The 19368-nt window shown below is 35.3% G+C and overlaps 1 protein-coding gene across 2 annotated transcripts in view; it reads right to left on the bottom strand.

Annotated features, from left to right (window-relative positions):
- Positions 1-19368, bottom strand: part of DPYD (dihydropyrimidine dehydrogenase) — a 355462-nt gene that overhangs the window by 177330 nt on the left and 158764 nt on the right. For both annotated transcript variants that reach the window (XM_068690107.1, XM_068690108.1), the window contains 3 exons: positions 7425-7532; positions 5384-5553; positions 3487-3697 (listed from right to left, as the gene is read on the bottom strand). In XM_068690107.1, the coding sequence (XP_068546208.1) occupies positions 3487-3697; positions 5384-5553; positions 7425-7532 (489 nt within the window). The remainder of the gene's footprint in view (positions 1-3486; positions 3698-5383; positions 5554-7424; positions 7533-19368) is intronic.

Raw genomic sequence — 19368 nt, 5'->3', positions numbered from 1 at the left:
ATAATAATTTAAAAAAGGCTTGTGCTTGCAAAATCTTTTTGCAACAACAAGGAAAAGCAAAACCTTTTTTTTTTTTTTTTTTACTCCATCTGTAGTAGATTCATTTAAACTTTTTTTTTTTTTTTTTTTTTTTTTTTAAAATTGGTTTCAGTAAAGTGCTAATTTTCTTAAAACAGTCTAGAGGGGCAACTCTCCTGCTTTGTCTATTAGCAACTTCCTGAGCATAAAATGGATTTAGGAGAACTGATTTCTTTTTAATTAATGATGCATTTATATGATTCCCAGTGGGAGTATGAATATTTACTACAACTGTTGCTTAAAAACACAATTAACATTTTATTTTGACAAAAGAAATAAGAAAAAAAAAAGACTAAATATCTACTGTGAGTGCATACAGTCTCAGTTGCAAATTTAATAGCTCCCATGCAAGAACAAGAAGGATTTGGATAAGAGTAATAGACTAGAAAAAGCTTTTTAGCCTACGGGCTATTTCTGCTCAGGCCAGCAGTCACGCATACACTTATGTCATGCTAAACAAAACTTTAAAACAGGTTCATCAAGACTGTCCTGAACACTTGGCTGAATTGCGGCTAGGTTTGATTTCAATGCCTCTTGTTCTCATAACATATTCTTTATTCTTACATCAGTAACACCAGCATTAAACAATATTTATAGGAATAGGACAAATCCTGCTATCTTAGCCTTTACCAACACCAGGTCATTGACCTTGCACTTTCTATGACCAACAGATAACATATTTATTCAACATGCATCTGAATCACCAGCCATAGATTAATTCTGACTGGAAGGGCCCTCTGGAAGTCACCTATTTCAACCCCTTCTTCCAAGACAGATCAAGATGCTCCAGGCCCTCACCAGTTTTGAACATCTCTAGTATTTTTTCCTCCATCTTTTGGTGATGAATATCTGAATATCTCAATTTCTTTAATATCAAAAACATTATTCCTTTTAGAAAAAAAAAAAAGGCACTACAAATATAAGATGTTTTTTTTTTTTTATTTGCTTGTTTTTTGTTGTTGTTGTTGTTCTGTTTTTATTGTGTATGCCTAGAGATTTGGTTGTAATCTAGCTCAATGGTGAAAAGCAAACTTGACTTTCATTAAGACAGCTTAGACAAAAAATAAAGGTTTAAAAGCTACTGAAATGGTGTGCTCAGAATAAGCACTTCATTCCCTCCAGTCGTAGTTTCTTTTCACTTTCATATTGTTGTACAAAACCTATGCTAATATTTCTTTATAATTTGATTGTTATTCTAATAGCAGTTGCACCAAAAATACATTGTGAAACTGAGGCGCATTGCTCAACCCAAGGTAAATAATTCTCCTTTCACGATCAGCTCACTGCATGACTTTGTTCCCCTCCCATTTTATGTTCCTGTTTAGAAACCTCACAAAAAGTCATTTAGAGGGTGAATGCATACTAGAAGATACAAGACTGGTGCAGGATTATGGCTAAGCAACACAGTAAATTTAACCTTTTAGATGAAGCAGTTTGTAATGTGGGAGAAAACAGAACCATTCCTTTATCATAGGGTCTGAATCACAACAAAATAGTGGTAGAGTCACCATCCCTGGAGGTCTTTAAAAGAAGTTTAGATGTTGAACCTAGTGATATGGTTTAGTGGAGGACTTGTCAGTGTTAGGTCAGAGGTTGGACTCAATGATCTTAAGGTCTCTTCCAACCTAGACAATTCTGTGATTCTGTGAAAATGATTGCATACGCTAGTATTTATCACATGAGGTTCTAGAACACCTCCCAAAAGACCTAAACAGAGGGTTTTTGAAAACAACAAAATTTTAAAAACAAGAAAATTTTCCAAAATTCAATTCAAGTCAATTCCATCAACAGAGTAGGTGGAATGAACCTCTTAAAGATTTAAAAAAATATATATATACGTATCTCTTCTCTGTGCTTCCTGTGGTTATGACTGAACCACAAACATGAATAACATAGGTGCCAAGTTCTTTATACAGATTCCATCTCCATGTGGGATATGTGGAGTCCCAGTTGCTGCTCCTCTGCCTACCCATTAAAGCAGCAGCAAGTGCACAGCAGAAGGCAGCCCTGAGGAAGTAGCAGTGTGAGTACCTGGGTACAGTTGCCAGCTAGATAACAGCCTAGGCTTCATTAACCTGTCTCAAAGCACTAGCAACATACACAAGACAGGAATGCACCTGGAATGAACTTTACATATTATTCTTCAAGGTAGAAAGTTGATCCTTCTTTTTAATTGTAGTAGAGTAGCAATGCATATACAGAAAATGCAGATGTGAGAAGTTACACATTTTATAAGTGCCTGATATATGTTCACAAACATTACTACACTTAGATTATTTTAGATTTACTGTCGTCCTTGATTGAAAAGATTCACAAAACCATGTTAAAAAAAAAAGTTTGAAATTCCCTTTGCACAGGCAGGACAGGACTAATATCTGATCACCAAATTTTCCATTGACATGCAGTCTGAGTCACTAACTCTCCCAGTCCTTTGTAAGACCATTTATGCCCAAACGAGTATGACAACATGTCATGGAATAATTGGTTGGCATGACTGTGCCTTGGAGAAGCACGCACATTGATCACTCACTAAGGCTTTCAGAACCTCCTAATCTTGATGAGCATCTATTCATTTTACTAAACTATCTTCTGCTGAGTCAGTGGGGTTCTTGTTTATTTTTTACTTTCAAAGCACCTTTGATGCATGTACCCGAACTCTTTAAATCTAACCTAGTGTAAGAGGAGGAGAATACAGTCTGAGCTCTGCTCAATTCTCATTTGTTAGTTGAAGTCATATTCTTCTGCTCTTTGTTATATATTCAGAAAATAAGTTCAGTGTCTGGAATGCCATCTCTGTATATTGACTATTAAAGTAAGTGTTAATTTTTAAGGCCAAAGTTTGTAAAGTGCAAGTAAATAGTGAGACATGCTGAGAAAAGTACAGGTGAATTTAACAAATCCTGTACATATGAGAGAAGCCACAGTCCTCTTGCATATGTATAAGAAATAAGTGATACCCAGAGCGGCTAAACCAGAATAATGAGTCTATCTTAATTCTTGCTTAATTCAATAGTTAAAAAAAAAAAAAAAAAAAAAAAAAAGTTTCACAGATCAGATCAGTTCAGTTCAAAGTTGTAGCGTAAGTTTCTCTAAAGTTAGTTACTGAGACCAAAAGAAATCTCCATGAGTATTCTGTTACCCATTTGCATTGAGAGGAAAGCAATTGTACCTCTAATATTGATACCTGCTCTAGACAATGACATACAGAAAACTGCTTGTTATTCATACCCTTAGTTTTCATCTAAGAGGTACACGTATATCTAAAGGACAAATAAACTTCTGTGAAAAGAACCAAGTCACAAGCTATGTAACCTCCAGAAGACCCACCTCACAGAACTGTGAAAGGGCACTAAATTGCTGCAGCTAAAATAACAAGCAGCATTTAGAGAATACAGTTGTCAGGGTTACCTTTAGTGTCACCCAAAATGGAACCAAAGGCACTGATCACCACATCAGCTTTCAGACGGACAACCTGATCCTCATCTTCTTTCCAGTTTCCATCATTGTCTTGTTCAGTTCGAATGAACTCCATTGCAACAATATGTCCACCTCTAAGCACAACCTTCCGGGGGGAGAGGAAAGGTAGAAATTCACACTTCTCTTCTTTTGCAAGCTCCATCTGTAGAGTAAAAGCAATAAAATAAACATGAAAAGCTTTGTGAAAAGTTGACTCAAGATGCTACCACATATTCTTCTTTAGTAGAAGGCACTGGTGTATTGTATACAGATAGTCATCTTCAGAGCTTCTACTGTCTTAAATCAATCAGTTCTAGACAGTGGCACATAGTAGATTTGCAATGCAGATATTTTTCTGATGCATTTTCTTATTGTTCCCTGTCACTGAATAACTCCTCTGAGGGCAAAAGAGCTACTTTATGCAACTACCTGTTTTTTAAGAGGCCTAGTATTAATTAAGCACATGAACTGAATTGTGTTTTCTATGACTTTAAGTGTTTATTTTAAAGTACTGAATACTATGTCCAAATAACAGTTTTCTGTGTGACATCCCAGACTTAAGATCTCCTGATTCTCTGTTGTGATAACATTACTCAAGTCAAACAGCGCATCTTAGTAGAGACTTCAGAATTTGATTGTCTACATTTACTTGACAAATAATGTACATGTAACTATCTTGTATGTGTACTATCTTATGAAATGTCTAACCTGACCTCATTCTATCATGGCTATTAGTAGCTAAAACTATTTTTATTGTACTTCCCCTCACCCCCCCCCCCCTTTTTTTTTTTTTTTTTTCAAATCCACTGCACGATTTGATGAACATTGACAACTTTTAGGAATTGACCCAGGCTGCTAACAAAGATTTGGGTTGAGAGTGACTTCTAATTCTTAATTAGCAAGAGTCTGAATAGTATGAGTCTCTTAGCTACAATGGCCTCTCTAATCTCATTGTGTCTAAAATCCTTATCTGAAGTGCAACAGAAACAGAAGTAAATTATGTTTTGGAACCTCCATTCCCTTTTTTTTTTTTTTTTCTCCCCCACCTCCATTCCCTTTCTACAGGATCTCTAAGCTGCTCACCAAAAAAACGACCAAATTCCCATACTTCCCTTGATAAGACGTGCATTAGGTGTACAATTAATCTAAAGCATGTAAGTATCTAAAGTATGTACCAAATAAATTATAATGGAAAAAGACCAAAATAAGAAAACCCAACTTGAAAAAATCCTCATGTAACACAAATAAATTGAGAAGGCAGAGTCAGTTTCAAAATGTGCAGATGCCCTGATAAATGCCAAAGTGCAAAGCCAAACTAAAAATCAAATTGAACACTGAAATCTGTGATGAATGACATCATTCTATTGCCATTGGCAGTGATTCAAAATGAAAATCACAGTAAGTAATTTCCTTACAAGAATTTATAGACTCCCAACGCTATGTCAGGATCACTGAGATTCATCAGACAGAAGCCAGAAAGCATAATTCTTGGACCTGAAGAGTCACCCACAATACTCAAATACCTGTTTTATCTCTGGGGTGCTTCCAAGATTTTAAGAATTTTACCGTATTTTCTAATTAAGAGGAAATTCTACCCCTTTTATGCAAAGACATCTCTCTCAGACTTTACAGGAAATTGATACAACAGAGGAAAATGACTTATATGGAGACTATGCAAATCAAACCTCAGATCATTAATAAACTTTTATACATTTTAAGATAATTGTTATAAACCAAGCCTTTAGTAGATGTTTTTAATGTACCTACTGCACAATTTTAGGCCCTATACAGGTAACAACAATAATAACAACCCATATTCCTTCTCATAAATGCTATTATTCAATTTTACCTCTTCTGGGACAGCCCTGATATTAGTGAATCCCTTCCTGAAGACCACAAATACACGACGAGCTCCACAGCGTAAAGCAGATGTTGCACAGTCAAAAGCAGTGTCTCCTGCCCCAAGTACAATCACAGTTCCATGTATTGATGGCAATGGAGAGTGACAGGCACACATCCCTGAAAAGATGAAAGGAAAAACCCCATTTTCAAGTAGAGAAACCATTTCTGCATGACAGCTCAAAAGGTACTTGTACTCAAAGCACTGTAAAATTGCATCTTACAGTTTCTAAGCATGGAGTGTCACTATCAAATTATTCTGCTTCACTAAAAGACAGTTTTATTCCCATTTTTAAGATATGCTCATATACATAATTTCATAGTCAATACTGTAAGCAACAGAACCCTTCTGTCTTGAAAGGATACAAACGACAACACGTTTCTAGTTTCATGAGTCCTGTTGGGTAAAAACTAGCATTGTAAGATCTTTTTATTAAAAAAAAATAAGCTTCTCACTTATCAGATTCATTATCCTCACAGTTAAACAAACAAACAAAGACACCAAAAAAAACCACCATTGTAACAGATTATAAAGAGTAATACTTAGTGTTTTTCTAAAGAATAATTTCCAGTTGTTGATAAAGTTGTATAATAGTTTCTCAAAGTTAGTCCCTTATAGTACACAATTATCTATGTGTTTGTACAGAATTCTATACAGTATTTTTAGTCAAATTATTACAAAGAGAGATTGTTTTGGAAGATTTGCTTTTCCTTTGTTAATCAATAAATGTTCTGCAGTGTATATTCTCAATCTGTTTCATTTTAAAACATCTCTTTCTTTAAAACCAAAACAAAATCAACCCTTTTCTCCTAACTCATTTGAGCTCCCTAAGCTTAAGAAAATACACAGAAATAAACATTTGATCAAAACAGCAGAGAGATGGGACAGATGGGATGCCGAGTTGCCTTTCCTAAATATTTTGCGTAAAATGGGGTAATAAACTTCACTTTTATATGCAGAATAATTTGCCGCCAGAGACATATTCTTTAACTCATGGTTTATGAAAAGTCTACTAAATTAGCAGGCAACCCTATTTGATGCTAAAAGAAGTTTCTGAATGGACAGAAGAAAAAAGGTTTGTAGATTAAAGTGGTTAAACATGTAGTCGTGCATACAAGACCACACAGTGCGCTAAGTATATGCTCAGAAAATAGTATATGGATTTTTTTTTTTATTATTTTTAATCAATGCATTGGGGAATCTAGACTGTGAGTGAACATGGCATATAAATCACAAGTTTCATGTCATCCACTCATCTAGAGTTTATGACATCACATTCAGGGCCCCTGAAAGCATCTATAATCCCTGGGTAGCAAACAGCCAATTCTGCATTCAAAACAAATATGTAAAAGCATAAAACAAGGCTGAATTTGATGTCTATGAACTGGCATCACTGACTTACTTCAGGCATACTACTGTCGTCCTGAAGTTTTTGAGTAAGGAACTAGTGTTCCCTTAAATGTGCCTATAAAACATTCAGCACACAACTGACTTGGGATCACAGTGCTACAAGTAAAACCAATTATCAACAACATACAAAGCAGCTGTTCATACGGGCCAGCAAAATAATATCAGGTCATTTCAAGATTTTCATCTTATATTTCATCTTATATTAAAGAATCTTATATAAGATTTTCATCTTATATTTGCTGTTATTTATATCAAGATAATTTATACAAATGAGAACCTTGTGATATCTTTTTAATATAATTCAATATAACAAACAAGTTTTTGTGGGTAATAAATTGCCATGTACTTATTTTTTATATATGACTATTTGCTTTACAGTCTCCATGACCAACTTTCCTCAATGCACAGTCCTGAAGTTGCAGCTCACCAAAAAAAACTTTGGCCCACACCGTTTCCTTAGGAGGTGCTTCATAACTGGATGTGATGCTGTATTTTACACCATCTGTGTATTTTGATATCTCAAGAACTGCTAATGATTTACTACTGAACATGGTTATAGCAAAAACACAGTATCACCCACCTGGTTTACTTGCCATTGCTACCAAAGGTAGGAAGTCTTTAGATGTGTAAAATCCTTGATCCATTCTCAGCCCTTGGAATATACTGTCTCTGTTTGGTTCTGGTAAACCTGAAATAGACATTTTAAGGCAGATCAGAACTGCAAGGGAAATTTCAATGACAAATATATATTTTATTTTACATATACATTCTCAAAAACATCGACAACACAAGCATTCTAACAAAACCTCAGATGTCCCCTAAAACATCAAAAATGACTGTAGTTTCATGTTCGTATTCAGTAACTTACTTAATGGGTAATCTGTTAATAGTACTGGCACTTGAAAACAGAGTTTGTTGGATAGCCTGTGCACTCAGATTAACTCATAACAAAATAAATGCAGAGAAGAGGGTTAGAGAGAATAGGATATATGGGGTGCAGAAGCAGAAAAGCTACTGGGGATGGGTTAACTCTGGTAAGCTTTTCCTGTATCACTTTCCTTTCACACACATGTAACTCTTACTGCTGTGAACTATCTTTTTCCCTTTGTTTTGAGGCATTTTTCAAGACATCTAGTTTGCAGGTAACACAAATGAACAGCTTAACTGATGAGGAGTGGGGCATGAGTGGCAATGCTGTTAATGTGTCTTATTTGTGAGTCCTTGTATGTCATCACTTTTATGTGTTCCTGACTGTTTTCTCAAAATCTTGAAAACCTTATTGGCTCACAGTAATTTATAGTTATTAATAGCACAAATTTATAGAGAAGCCATGGGATACAGATAGGCTTCACAACCAACAATAGCAACAAATACCTTTCAATTAAAAAAAGGCAAAAGGCATCTTCCGGTTATTAAAAACTATCTTCACATTGCTGTTTATACATTTGGACAGCACAGAAGGTCTAGCCAGCATAGAAGTTTAAACATTTTTGTCATGCAAATGAAATAATCTATCAGGGCATTTTCAACAGGGCCTCAACTTTCATAATTAATCTAAAAAAAAACACACCATATTATCATGAAAGTATGCAGATTAACAATTGCATACTGAAGTGGAATTAATGTCAACATTTTTTCTAAGAAAACATGCTACATCCAAGGAGTCCTTAGATCATGTAAGCAGAATTGGAAAAAGTAATGTGTTCCCTCCATTCCTAGGCATGGATGGTAGCAGAATGACTTTTCACCTCTTTGAGAGTTGTAGGTGGAAAACCCCAACAGTATTGTGTTAGCATCAACAACAAAGCAGGACTGCACTTTGAGGAATGCTATTCCAAGTAGGAAAGGTTTAAGGCCTTTTTGTATTACTGAAGCAGCACAACATTGCCTCATTACATCAGAGTATCAGGACTCAGTCATAGAACCCTTCAGATTTTCTCATGAGTCACCTGATATGGGGGAAGCTTCTCAAACCTCTACAGCCCTGAATGAAGTTACTGTAAGAGAAGAAGAAAAGGAAAAAAAAAAAAAAAAAAAAAAAAGTATCTTTAGTTTCAATATCTTCAGTGAAGAAAAGGAAAGCAGGCCTCAGTGAATTGAAAAGGCTTACAAAGCAAAAAAGCAAATGAAAAAAATCCTGAAATATTTGAATTTCAAATATCTCACAGTATTTGAGCACTTTTTGTGATCTCTATTAATAAACAAAACAATGAATCAATTGCTGAACACCTGACTATCAAAACACTTCTGATCAATAGCTAGATATTGAGAAAAATAAGGTTAGAAAATACTAGCACATGCTGAAATTCAAGACCTTTGCTGTAATTCCAGGGTAGACTGGAATATCAGCTAATAAAGAATGAATAATGGATATTTTAAGACTCTGCCAGAAATACTTTGTACTATTGAAACTATTGAAAGTATAATATGCAAAATGCGTGTGTACGTATATGCATATACATATGTATAATATACATGCAAAATTATACTTAAAAACTGCATAGGTCTTCCTCTAAGTATCTATATATTGCTAAATTATCTATGACAAGAATGCCTTGACAAAAGCTCTCCATGACTGCTTACAGGCACAGAACAGCAGTGCACCTATTTCAGTTGACATAAACATAGACCAGCTCAGCGGCCTCAGTTTATTCTTGGGACAAACACTTTTGCCATTATTGACAGGTGCAAGATGAATTAAAGATATTTTCCTTTCTATTTTATGGCTATCCCTGTTCAAAAACAAAGAGAAAACCATCACCAAATTTTTTTTTTTTTTTTTGACATTTCTATCATCTACTGATGAAAATGATTCCATCTCTAAGAACCAGTAATTTAGCTCTCACTGGTTGAAGAGAGAGAGCAGAATTAAGGGACTGTTGTAATGTTCATGGTTCAGGTTCATCTGCCACTGAAAACAAAGGATTTATATTACAAAAGCATTGTATCCAATATTGTTTGCTCTGGCAAGTATGACCAAAAAAAAGTTTAAGACGTAGTCAGTAAACATGGCATTTTCTGCTATTTTCTTATACTACTTTCATTTTGCTGAAAACTCCATGAAAATCAATTTTGCAATATTTATAGGAAACGTAGGGAAAATTCGTCTTCTTCCTATACATACCTGGCACAATTTCACTCTCTTTACTAAGCACCCACTGGAAGATATACTGGATGCTGATGTTTCCTCACTTCACTGTTTAGTATTTGCCCTTATAATGACTGCATTTAGTTCTGTTAAAATAAAAATATTAAGTACTTCTTAAAGCCACTAAGGTAGCTAAGAGGCAGAGAGACAGACACAGAGATCAAGAATTGATAAGATCCACTTTAGAGAAATAACTTTCCTAATAAACAGCCACCCTACAGAAGTATGCTTTACAGATAGATCAAATATTGATAAATAGCCAACAGCCTCTCAGGAGAGAGAGGATTTGTTGAAGAACAGCTACAGAGGAAAAATTCAGTTTTGTACAGTTTAAGAAAAAGAAATAAATTAAAAAGCAATAACAAAAAACAGTTATATATGGACCTATAATTTAGGTCAAAATAGTGAACCAAGAGAAATACCCTTTGAAGAAGAATCAGAGAGAACCTTTAGCAAAAGGGAGTTCACACGCTAATACAGATTAGCCAGGAGCCACCTTAAAAATGATCTATCTATATGCTTACAAAAACATGAGGTCTTTCCCCTAGGTTTCAGGCTAAAATTCTCTGCTCTCCAAATCCACCTGCTAGCCATCTTTATTTATTTATTTATTACTTGATTTATGTATTTATTATTGATTTCTTTATTTATTACTTGATTTTACTCATCCTAAAATAATTTTTCACTATTCTATGTCTCCTAACTTACACCAAAATCTAGTGATAACAATCATTTCCTTCACTAGCACCAAAGAACAACTTTTGGGCAACCAAATGGAGGCAGTCTAGAAATACAATTCCACTGCTGGTGTTGCTGGATGGACTCTGCAAATGTAGTCAAGCAGTGGGCTACTGCCCGGCTACCAGCCTTCTCCAGCCGAAACCCTGGACCTCCTGGTGCCTCAGTCCCTTTAGATGCTGATTCCAGGGAAGCAGCTTCTGAAGCGACTGATACCAAACCACACACAGGCTGGAGGACAATGGCACATCCTGAGAACAGAGAAAGCAGAAATACTGTGAAAGCAACAGCTTGCGAGACAGATCTAGTTTAACTCTGCAAAAGCTAATACAGATAGTCCCAGATTGGGTCAGGTACAGAACAGAAAGCAACTCATCTCCATTCCTGGCCCTCTGGTTTTCTAGGTCCTGCCTTTTGTCTCCAGATGCTCCAGCTCTCCCAGTAAGCATCACACTCTTAGTATGAAAACCTCCCTCTTTCTTTCCTTCCTTGGATCACCACAATCCTTTCTCCAGTGAACCATACCTCAGTACGAGTCTCTCAAGTCTGGCTTATTATATACTTTCCAAAGTTATACTACTGGCTTTGGAAAACGCAAGCTTTAACCTCTTTCATATATTTATTTATTTATTTATTTATTTATTTATTTTTAATCCTTTATATATGTGCATACATATAAGCATTAAAATACATATTAGAAGAAACATGTGCTTCCTATCCCTTACTCTTCATTCTCATAATACCAATACATGTTAATTTTCTTAACTGGAGGTGTCAAGTTCATCATCTCCGTTTAAAGAGATACTCTTGTAGATCCTCTTACAATCCCCTAGTACAAATGAAATATGAATTGCAAAACGATTAGAGTCAATCTGTTAGATATACCTGGCAATATAGAAGAGTGATGCATACACAATGTAATGGATTGGCACGCAGAGCAGTGCAGCTAGTCCACCTGGTTGCTGCACCAAATAAATCAACGCATGTCAACACATCAATCAGCTAAGTCAGAAAATATATACTGATGCTATTACTGTAACTATTAGCCTGGTCTGGAAAGGAAAACTGAAGTGGGAGTAGCAGCACAGCATGCATCTCTTTCCTATTTTGATCAAATCTCCTCTCCCCCGAAACAGGAATGCCTTCTGAACCTGAAATCATTGCTTGAATTACTTAAATCTGACAAGTTTGGGCAGATTTGCAGTTTCATATGAACTTCTCAGCCAGTCTTAATAACTGACGTACAAAATAAGCCCTGTTCCTTGGTAAGGGTCAAATGTAGTTTTCATTGGCAGCTGACTGAAAACAAATCTCCAAAAGGGGGGGGGGGGGAGGGGGGAAAGAGCTGATGAAGTGTATGCCGAAGCCTAGGAGGGGAGAAAACTTACTAGAGCATTGTGAGGCTTTTTTTTTTTTTCCCCCACACCAGACACCAAAAAGTTTCATTTGCCCTTTTTCAGTTGTGTTAATACAGCATTCTGGAAAAATTTAAGCTGAAATAGGTAAACAAATGAGCAGCTGAGATCTTTCAAGCAATATTCCCCCTCTTTGCATTCTTAGCTGTTACTATCTTGAGAGCAGAGAGTTTTCAATTAGAGAGGTGGCTTGTTTTTACCAAACTGATAAAATGTAAATTCAGTTTGGCTAAAGCAATTTGTGTTGGAATATACTAAAAATATTTTTTTTTTAAATGCAAGACTCTCAATTTCAACTTTTTTATAATGAAACTTTCCACTTTTCAAAGGGCATTACATTTACAAATTTATCTAACAAATGTGAAAGAAAACAAAGAAAATAAGTTTCACTTGCTACGCATATCCCTTTTTCTTCTTTCTTAAAATAGCAAAGCAAAAACATAATCAAACCCCATTCACCAACTTATATAACTTCTTCATATCTTCATAGTGTCTTCATATCATACAAATATGGAGCATCAGATAGAAATTTATAGGATTAGGGAGGGAGGTTTTTCCACCTTTTGCCATATGTATGAAAAGCTGCTCGTGTGTTTCAGAGTTAAATACAATTTTGAGAATTCACATTTACAAGGAAGACTCTGCTAGACAGAAAAAAAGATCAAAAAATAACAAAGATTCCTCTTCACTACCCATGTTCTGTCCTTCCCATCCTCCACAACAGGGATCTGCTGAGGAAGAGGGGCCCAGGAGATCCTAGGACTCATCGGAGAGCTGGGCATGAGGAATCTGAGCATGAAGACAAAAACACGTGAATTGTATAAGAAACTAGATGCAGGCAGAAGAAACAAATAATAAATTGTGCATCTGCTGTAGTGGAGATGCAAGTCTGCTGAAATAATATCTCAGAGGCCAAGCCTAGACACACTGAAACCGAGCCTGTTAATCAGCACAAGAAACTAGAACACAGCCCAGTAATGAGGCATCACAGGTTCTACAACAATAATAGCTCACCTTTGGCAGACAGAAATAGGAATAAGTAGTGCCCACTCATGTGGGCTAGGAAAAGGAGCTATGGAATGCTGCTTGAGAGAGACTGATACAAAGGTAAGAACTAACATGGTCTGATAAGTCTGATACAGTTGTTTACATATTTTTGTTATATTCTTTAAAAGATGCACTAAAGTAGATACAAGCCTAACAAGCGCTCTCTGAAGGTAAATTTCTAAATCACAATTTCTCTTCTGAAAGAGACCTTTTTTAATTAACAATAAAGTCTTAGGTACACATTTTATCCCATCTCCCTGCCCTTTCATGCACTGAGTATTCCAACTTGCTCCTTCTGTTCCCATATAAAAGTATTCTAGGTGTAACACTTCTGACATCATTTCACACTTGTCCCGAGACTTGCAGCTACAGGTATCAGGGTCAGAGTAAGACTACAAAGATGCACAATGGAGAAGAACACACAGCAAATTCCAAGCAGATAAGCATCCATTTACACTTCTGAATGCTCTGTTCTTCAACAAGTCTGATTTGTGATCTGGGGAAATGGAGATCAAAATCATGTATGTAAAGCAGTTTTATTTTATGTCCCACAATATGTGAATTGTATAAATTGAACCAGGAGTTTTAAGTACATTGAAGTGTGCGTTGTTTTGTTTTGTTTTTGTTTGTGTTTTTTTTTTGAAAGATAATATTGAAACGATAGATTCACAGAATTGTCAAATTCACAATTCTGCCATCACACGATAGAACCTATTCATACCCAGTGCTATACACTCTACCTATTTGTTTATAAGAAGTCACATGCATTCATACCAATATTGATAACATTTCTGTCCATGGATCAATATTAAACAATAATTTAGATGAAGACACTATACAAACACGGTACTTAAGCTATGCCACGTACCTGGTTATATTAAATGCACCATTAAAATTCATGCTATAACATTGATCAGAAATGGAACAGAAAGCCATTGGTATCTAAAGAGCTACTCTGTACATTTTTAAATGTTTTATTCTGAAAGACTAAACAACGAGTAAAGTTGCAATGCTCTGCAGGTGCTCAGCTTCTCTCAAGGTCAGTCCATTAGTGATTAACACATCAGTAAATACGTTCAAGGCTTGTATTTTTAAAGGATCTCTCTCATTTTGATGACAGATTTTTTATTTTATTTATTTTTTTTTTTTTTATGGTGGTGGCTTTGTTACTTCCTATTGTGAGATTCAATAGAGTATGTTTTCTAGGTGGTTGATTTTTTTTGTTTGCTATGTATGTTGATGGAGATAAGTGTTTTAATTACTTTTTTAATGTCTATGCTTTTGTAGTTTCTTTCTCTCTCAGTTTATTTCCTGCTGCTGAGATTACTGCCTCATCTCCACAGCAGGTGGCTCTTTCAAATTTGTTTTCCTTGTAAGCCTGGTAGATTTATTTTGTAATATAACTGCTCCTTTTTACTGTTTTGTTTTGTTTTTGTTTTTGTTTTTTTTTTGTTTTGTTTTGTTTTAATTATTATTTTTTATTTTTATTATTATTAATGATTTCTTTGCTTTGGAATAGGTACACTTGCAAGGTCAGTAAGAGTAATTCCCTAATGATGGGTAAAGGCCTTGTTCATGGCGGGGAGGGAGGGGAGAGGAACTACAAGACTACAAGACACTTGAGTTATTGTTTTCTTACCCTCAAGTTAGAATGAGCACTGCATACAGTAAACGTGAAAGAAGACCCTTCACATCTATCAGCAAGAGCCCTATACAATCACTACAGTGCATTCTAAGTTGAACAGCAATGTCCACACCACAATATCTTCTACAAATACATAAATGAATAAGTAGCTGAACCTGCAAGTAATGCAGTCTATAGGTCTCATACCTCATTTTATTGCTAGATTAGACACAGAGACAGAGATATGAGTTCTAGCAAGCAGTACTGAAAACAAAAGAATGAACTAGCCAGTCCAGCAAGAACCAAACCTGTTCTTATAATCTAATTTGTCTTTGAAGTCAGTTGTCCTGTCTCAGTTATGTGTAGCCAAAATTTCACAAGACCTAGGTATCAAAAACTGCATACAGGAAAAGCAGACAAAGTCTAGAATCAATCCACGTGAGTGATGGAAACTAGAATTATGACCGTGCAATCAGTGTCGTATGTCTGAGCTTTGATTACAATACACTGCAGCCTCATGGTCTGCCCTCACAGCATTTAGGAGTCCTATGATTAGAATAGACTGACACCTAACATGAAACAAATGTTCAAAGGTGATTCATAACACTTTAGCCCCATCAGATATAAAGTCTACCCCTAATTCAGTTTTTATCTTCAGCAGCCCAGCTTTTCTCAAGGCTTTAGCCCATCTTCCACAGCCTGCTTCCCGTCTTAATTGCTCTTCTTAATATTATTATGTACATGCACTTGGAATATTATTGGGGCAACACTGAAGTGTTAATGTATTCTAGTGAAAATCAATAATGTTTCCAGACGATTAAACAAAGACCTAAAAAAAATGATGTGATGATTTTGCAATCATCAATATCTGGCTAAGTATCACAGAGATTTTCAACTTAGTTTGACTGGAGCACTTATCCTCTAAAAGCATTCCTTTAAATGCATACCTCAGAACTGAAGCATTCAGTACCGTTAAGTGTTTTTAAAACATAACTCTTTAAAGGACACTCTAGAAGAAGTGACAGTAAGTTGGACAAAGATATACAGTTTTCTAAATTAAGGAACAAATGGTAATTGTAGCATTTCTTCTCAGGTTGGAAACTGATATTTAATATTGCCTGTATTTGAAATAATAGTCACTCTGAGGATGCTAGCAAGTTAAATGGTAGTCCTGGTGAAAGGACTTGATGAAATGTGAAGATTATTACGAAGTAAGCCTCATCACAGAGAAGGACAAATGCAGAAGTCTGCTTACCTGCCCTCTGGTTCTGTTCTGCCTGATATTGTTTATAGCAGGACTTAAAGCACTGAAACAGTTTGCTATGAATCTTGATTTACAGAACATAAGAGTTCTGTAAATTGTAATACAAAGTAACTGAAGAAACATCTGCTGTAAAAAAAATAAAGTGGAATATTGCTGAAAACCTTTCGTTATGTCATCCTGGTAACATTTATTATAGCAGCCACAAATCTGAAAAGGTCACTAGCTAAAATGCATTTAGTAGTCTCAGTCAAATCCATCTCTAACATAAGAATGTGCCATTCCACTCAGGAAAAGAGCTTACTCCAGTCTGCTTACAATATAGCTGAATTTGATTTTTAGACCCAACTGGAATTTGGTCACTTCACGCCACTGGCACAAGCTGTCACTATTCAGGAGCATCCTTGAACTGGCATAGCATGGATGCTGAAGTTTGAGATTTGACATGCTAATGTTGTCAGTTCCTTTCTCTCTTCCTTCTACAAGCATGTTCCTAGCACTAACATGCCAAAGGAAAGACACAGGGGGCTGTGTTTCCTCCAGCCATCAGCCAGATACTATTTGTCAATGTGATACGCTGCACCACACAGAAAGAAAAAAAAAAAAAAAGAAAGAAAAAAAAAAAAGAAACTGGCCCCAAAGGTTCCTCTTGTTCAGTAAATGATGCTGAAGAGAAGCAAGAAGCTCACCTCCTTGGGGACTATCAGTAAACTTGAAGGATACAAAAAAGACAACTATTTCAGAAACCATGTGTCACAGTAAAGGCATTTTTGCACAGTATAGAAAACATGTAGATGTACAAGTGAAAGCAAAACAAAATGGATGGAAAAAAGGATTTGGGAACATCAGACTCCTAAAAATTAAAGAAAATGGAAAATATTACAATAGCTTTTGGTAATACAAATTGTATTTTTCCCCATACAAATTCACATAACATGTCAGGTTTACAAGCAATCATGCTGGGACGTTGGATTCATAATCAAATGCAAAGCAAATTTACAAAGGGAAAAATCAAATGTTAGCATAGAAAAGTATTCTTCATGTTAAGTTTTGATTAAAAAAAAAAAAAAAATGAAAAAAGATCTTGAAAAGCCAAATCAGTAGAAGCTACATATGGTAAGTATGCAGGGAAAGGGTAAAGAACATGAGAACAAATCTGATGGAAAATATTCACAAAGAAAAAGCCACAAATGCTTAGTTGGCATCAGAAAGAAAAATAAATACTAGGCCTCCATGCAAAGCAACAGTTGAAAATCCGTCATAGGCAGCACAGTAATCCTCTGGAAATATATGAGCAATAATTAAGTCACATTAATAACTTGGAGTAACACCTTTGGTCGGATCTCAGACACTATACAGCAAAGAAGTTGCAGTGAGTTGAGGGAGACAACACCGACATGTACTAGATAAAATCTTGTCCTCTACTTTTGATATAATACTAATATAACAGCCAATCGGTCTTGAAGCGTTACAAATATAAAGATTGATTTCTATAACATTGTTTCCTGAAGCTGAAAAAATAGAGCAGGTAAGAATCACAGAAATATCTAATTATGGTTATTTCTCTTAAAAAAAAAAAAAAAAAAAGTTATTTCTCTGCTATTACTTTATTGCATGCTACTTCCATAGCATCCACACTATGTGAATGTAGTGACTATGAAACAATAGGCTGGATCAATTACAGCTTTGTACCCTATGTAGTAACTACATCTATATGAAATACTTGTGAAATTCTACTTATATGGGCAGAAAATCTCACATGCAAAATATCAGTTTTAAAATATAGGACTTTCTGGTTATTCTTATTAAAAATGAAATAAGGATTCATCCAAAGTTTTTTTTCTTTTTTAATGAACTTGTATTCACTGTAAAACATCAATGTCTTCCAAATACTACTGAATATTTAGTACTCTATCTGAAATTTCAATACAGGAAACAAATATTGTTTCCTAGCTCTTTTTTAATATATTATATTGTCTTACCTTAAATCTCAGAATATTAATACAGTGTTTTTTCCACATGGAAGAACAAAAAGATGCTATAAAGCTTATTCAGTAATTACTCCCATATCGTTCCACCTACGCTGCATTTTTGAATCACTTCAGGTAAACCATCTCTACATATATTTTAAAATGATGCCTTGTAAAGGGACTTCTAAACACTATTCATTTTTCCGCAGCACAGATCTACAACTGAAAACCTATCATCAGTGCATTCTGATGAAAAGGTAATAATTAAATCTTTTTTTTTCCTCTTCTACAGCACATTATTTGACCTATGATAAAACAACCTATCAAATTTCCATTTATTATTTCTACCTGAAGGGCTTTGCCAGCTCACACAAACATAAATCTCCATTTGTCAGATTTAAACTGTACCTGTCCCAGCTGCTATGAGGGTTCATATCTCTTGTCCTTTAAAAATTACTGAATAGCATCAAGCAACACAACCTCCCTCCAGCCTTCACTGACCCTTGCAATCAATAATATTTGTAACCTGTATGCGCACAGTTAAGTAGAACAGAAGCCATGCACTATCCTAGTTAACCACATTGAGCTGTGATACTACAATCTGCTCCCTCGTGTCTCGCGTGATCAATTTTAATCTCTGGACCTGGAATAAAAGAATGCAGCCCCTTGTTTCCAAATTCATCTGAAAAGGATGTTATAGATTTGTAGGTCTGCACTGGAGTAGTGGATTTAATACAATCAGCAGTTCAAGGAAAAAACACATCTAAGCTATCACTCATTCTCACTATCCTCAGTTTATTTTGTGTCTTCAGACGACAATACAAAACAGAAAATACACGTGCAATGACTTAAAGAAAGCTCTGTGTTAAAATGCCACCAGGTAACAGATATTTGTTGCAGCTGTATCCATTATTGCCACTGCGGGTAAGGTGATTCCATTATGATTACTTTGGTTAAAGTTTATTTATAAACTATCAATAGTCTTTCCTTCTGGATAATTGTTGTATAGAGTAAATTAAACAGAAACCTCCTAGAAGTAATAAAGCCTAGTTCTGCTCTGTTAAAAAGAAACAATTACTATGGAAAGAAAGAGCAATTCAGGTTTCTGATGATATTTGTTCTCTCACCTCCAAACTAATTTTATTTAAAAGGAGGAAAATTCGCCAACCAATTAGTCTAATTAGACAAATGTATCTGAATGCAGAACAGGAAAAAAACAGCTTTAGAAAGCTACTGCAGTAGAAAAAGTGCTTTTTGAATCTGTCACACTATCAGAATACATTTCCAGAGTTCTCGTAACTGCATATTTATAGGCTTGGCT

The sequence above is a fragment of the Anas acuta genome, chromosome 8 (assembly GCF_963932015.1).
Source record: "Anas acuta chromosome 8, bAnaAcu1.1, whole genome shotgun sequence".
Taxonomy (NCBI): Eukaryota; Metazoa; Chordata; class Aves; order Anseriformes; family Anatidae; genus Anas; species Anas acuta.
This window is presented reverse-complemented; position numbering and strand designations above follow the sequence as displayed.